This window comes from Anolis sagrei, chromosome 5, assembly GCF_037176765.1.
Source record: "Anolis sagrei isolate rAnoSag1 chromosome 5, rAnoSag1.mat, whole genome shotgun sequence".
In the NCBI taxonomy this organism is placed as follows: domain Eukaryota; kingdom Metazoa; phylum Chordata; class Lepidosauria; order Squamata; family Dactyloidae; genus Anolis; species Anolis sagrei.
In genome coordinates, this window is record NC_090025.1 from 132,529,792 (window position 1) to 132,534,496 (window position 4,705).

The window sequence follows — 4,705 nt, forward strand, 5'->3', positions numbered from 1 at the left end:
GTTTAATAAAGCAGATGATAGGTTTCTGCTAACTTGCCTTTTAATCTCTTTTACAGACCCCCTCAGGGCAACTTCCCATCACCTCCATAACAAATATGCCAAAGACATTATATAATTCCTACACAAACACATAGGAACGGGCTTGCAGGGTGGAAGAATGAACTTCCCAGAAAATAAATAAATAAATAAAAATAAAACCCTGTGGGTTATAAATGGGTCAAAAAGAATTAGACTTTTTATTTATACACCAGAAACTTAAGCAAGTGAATGAAATGGTTTCATTTACATTTTTTACATCCAGCAGCAGTGAAAACACTGTTTACATTAATACTATAGTAAAATTTACATCTTTATTATTATTTTGTTAAATATGCCTGATTTTTATGGACAAAACCCATTCCGATTTGAACTCTTGAAACAACAAGGGCGGACGCGTGTGCTTTTTCAGCAGTCTTAACAGCAACCTTTCAAAATCGTACCCTAGTATTGGAATGTGTTGTCTAAATCCTGAAGCAAATTCTCCAAAACGTGAATGCCCAATTTGAGGAATCTGAGTAAGACAGACGATGGGAGCTCGAGACAGATTTTGGACCAATGACATCAAAGTCCACCATGGTTTCTTTCTTAATGTATAGCTCAGTTGCTCTCCTTCCTAGCTGGCTGTGCTTCGATTCCCGAATCACAAGGCAATGCATTCTTATGAAGTCAAGCAGCTATAGACACAGAATGCTGATGATCATTTCCCCGTATCTGAGTTATCCAAAGAAAACCCAGTTAGTGGTAATTCTACCTAATGCTTGTAACATTCACATGAAATTTTAATTGATTTTCAAACAGTACAACTGTGCCATGAATTCAACCACATCGAATATAAGCCTTAAGCCCACTAGGTTTAAGCAATTGTGTCTTTGTAGACTAAAACTATGTAAAATAAAATCTGATAACTCCCTGGTGTTAGAGGTAGACAGTTTTCTTTCAAATCCTAGGTTTGGTCCTTTATTTTATTCAGCAGTGTGAGCCATGAATACAGAACGAACAACAGCTGTTACAATTCTCAACCATGACTTCTAACGTCAGAGAATTCAAGGTATGAACACAGTACACAGTAATGAAAAGTATCAAAAATTAGTTTACCTCAAAAAAGATAAATAAAACAGGTATATTCCACCAATACATAAACAGATGTTTGTGCTACAGTTAAAATTTGCTGTATACAAAAGATCATAGTCTCCATTATCAGCTTATGATAGAAGCAAGAATACATGAGCCATTTAAATTGTCAGACATTATGCTTTATAAGGTATGCACAGAAGTTCAAGCAATAAATACATACATTAGTTCAAAGCCTTACAATAGCTACGCAAAGCAGATGCAGAAAAGCAGGGTTTGCTATTCCTAGCAAGCGATGAGATCAGAGTAAAAATTCATGAAATGCATTAAAGCAACGTTTTTTTTTCTTAGAAAAAGTCTGGTCATTTATGGGTCCACCAACATTTTTACATAATATGCACAATTATCAAAATACAGACCAAGCATCTCAGAAAACTCCAAAAAACCTAAAGTCTATTTTTTTTCAAAGCAATTGCAGTTTTGGAGGTTTTTCTGGTATAATGTGCAAGCAGCTATTTTTTTAAATTGTATTTATATAAAACCCATGCAAAACTCTACAGGTATATGCATTCTGTGGCTGAGACTTCCTTTCAAAAAGGTTTGTAACTGAGGTATGCATACTTTAGCATTGTAGTCTTAGGCCACCTTCTTGATGGTCCAATTATCACATTTACTTCCAGTCCATCAAAGTCTTTTGAACATGCACTTGAAAGAAACATTAGTTCCTTTCAGGTCATCCCCACATTAGGGATCCCAGACGACTGAAAAATAACCATCACTCACATGGTACATCTCTCTTTTGATGTAATTACTATCAACCTTCTGTTATCATGACCCAAAGACAAACATAATGAAAAGTAGCAGTTACTGTGACGTTCTCACAATTCATGCAATCTGCCATAATTGTTCTAATTTCTTTTTGTGTTTTTTTGTTTTCTTTTGCAGAGGTAGAAGCTTTCAGAAAGCCTTTTGGGTAAGTGGGAAAACCCTTTCGAAAGCCATTTTGTCCATTTATTTGGCGTGATAGATGACTGTGTTTCTCTTAAAGTCTCTTTGCTGATTTCAGCAAAGAATACAATGAGCTTAGTTTGCAAGATCCGGGTCCATCACATGGAACCGGTACCTATGTTAAGCTCTAGCAGCCACCTTCTGTGGAAAAAACTGTTTGTAAAGCAATAACCATAATCAGGTTATGAGGTCCCTTGGTTGGGGGGGAAAGTTATCAAGACTTGGCACAGCACATGAAAAGCAACACATAAAGAGTCGAGGGTTTAAGCAAACATCTGACTATGCTATTTTCAACTACACCATTAATGTATCATTGTATTTTTGGGTTTTGGAATTGTCAAAAGAAACAAAAAAAAAGAAAGAAAGAAAGAAAGAAAGGGGAAAGTAACAGCATTCCAACAATTTGGCCTGTGCAAGTCTTCCAAAGGGAGTGTATTGTTAGTGTTAGTATCCCGTATAAACAGAGGCAGAATTATATGTAACTTTGGTTTGACTGAAAATAAATACCATGGACTACAATTGCTATAATCTTTGCTTTCAGTGTAAAAACTCACCTAGATTACTTTAAATCAATATGAAATTAATTTTTGGCTTTACTAGACCTTTTTTATGTTTGGTTCCTACTTTTTTGTCATTATAACTTAAGACTATAAAAAATAGCACACAACGAAGATTAAGACCGTACAAGACTTCTTCTAACAACATGTATTCACCACAGGGAAGGGGGAATCGGTCTGAATGGGGAGGGAACAGAATTAAAAAACATATTTTACATAACAATATGCAATCTGCATTTGCATCAAGTACATAATTGTTTTGGTCAGTGATCCATATTGGTTGCTTTCTATCGTAACGTCTGCCCAGACTTTGTTCCCACCTCTGTCCTAAAATGAAAGCAAATCTTCACTGCATTTAAGATTTGACGTTTGGCCTCAGAAGATTACACTATGACAAAATTGACTTTTCCCCCATATTTGTTTCTTGGTATAGGGCAAAATGAAAAGATCCCAGAGGTCATCAGAAAACAGCAGGTAGTTCATGGAAAGGTTCCTTTGTACTAATTAAAGTTACAGAAGGCTGACCAAAGCATGTGGCTGCTTCTGTCATTGAGCTATTGGCCATTGTTAGAGTAGGCTTTGGTTTGCAGCTGTAGCCTTTGACTGTGTTTGCAGGTAGACAAAGCTTTATCACAAGGAGGTAAAGAGTACAGTTGTAAGATATATGCAGATATGCAAATGTTTCTATGGTGCTTGCACAGACAATGTTAGCTTAGGATTGCACTTTACATCTTAACACTAACAGCACAGACTGGAAGCTTAAAAGGTTTTAGATGGTTGCAACAGTCTAATTACTGTGGTTTGTTATAACTAACTCATGTCATTTACAGTTGGTGGCACCAACATAAAAAACTAATGTTCTGTTGTTTAAAATTCAGCTAGATACAAGCAGTGACACTAATTTCTGATACTACTCCTGTGCAAATTAAAAACAATAGCAACAAGTTGAACTTGACCAGCAATTGTTTCTAACATTATTACAACTACTGTATGCTGGAATTTTCACATTGATGAAACTAACACTATTTTTGGCAGTATATGAGGCCCGTTTGCTTTCTACAGAACATGTATCCTCATATTCAGTCATTTCATGAACCCTTGATAGCCACATTTTTAAATGGGCAAGCCATTATATATAAACAGTTTTTTTTCAAGAAAATCAGTTTATCTTTTTTTAAAAAAAGAAAGAACAAAAAAACAACAACAAGCTCTTTGCCTGTTTGTAACTGGATTCCCAAAGGGCTGGCTTAATGAGTTCCTTTAGGGTTGTTCTCCTTTATCCATGCTTAATAAATAGTCACAGTAAAAATTTGTCAAATATTCATGGTTGTGGAGTGGTTGTGAAGGTCAGTGATATGTCCCTTCGTTTTGAGGTTTCTAAAGTCTCTGTTCATTCCAGATCTTCGGATAAAGGCTCCTCTTCAATTTCTCTGTCATCTTCCAATTCTGGACTGTGATTTGCTGTTGTCACCAATGACATTGGACAGTCTTCATCCTCAGCAATCACTGGCTCTTCCTTGACATGGATTGAGTGTCTGGAAAAGAATGGGAGATATCAAGACTTCACCCAGTTGGCTAGTCATTATCCTATGACTATATCTTGAAAGGATAGGGTGCTAAAAAGCAAAATACACTCTAATATATGCAAAACTAAAATCAAGACCTAAATCCATCTGCTATGTCCAATTAAAGTAGAATCACTGATGTACTTAACAGTGGCTTCCCATTCAGTAATGGTCTAAACAGTTTACTCCAGTTAGGACTAGAAATTGGATTTATATTTTAGAGCTGCATTTTTTGTTAACCTCAATGAAGAAACTTTGAGACAACCTCCATTTCAAATACACTCATTTAATCACCCATTCCCATGAACTGCTAGCCCAAATCTGACTTAAAGGCCTTCTGAAGCATGATTAATTTTGGAGCAGCTTTGAAGAAAAAGTCAGCCTAAATCTTTCTTTGAAGAGAAAGTAAGCCTAAATCCAATTACTAATTCCAACTGTATTAGCCCAACTGACTCAAGTGCTAGA

General features: G+C 35.9%; 1 protein-coding gene across 17 annotated transcripts in view; it reads right to left on the minus strand.

Annotated features, from left to right (window-relative positions):
- Positions 1 to 213: 213 nt before the first annotated feature.
- Positions 214 to 4,705, minus strand: part of FOXP2 (forkhead box P2) — a 402,068-nt gene continuing 397,576 nt past the window's right edge. For all 17 annotated transcript variants that reach the window (XM_067469068.1, XM_067469057.1, XM_067469056.1 and 14 more), the window contains one exon: positions 214 to 4,210. In XM_067469068.1, coding sequence (XP_067325169.1) covers positions 4,066 to 4,210 — 145 coding nt within the window. In that variant the 3' untranslated portion in view covers positions 214 to 4,065. The remainder of the gene's footprint in view (positions 4,211 to 4,705) is intronic.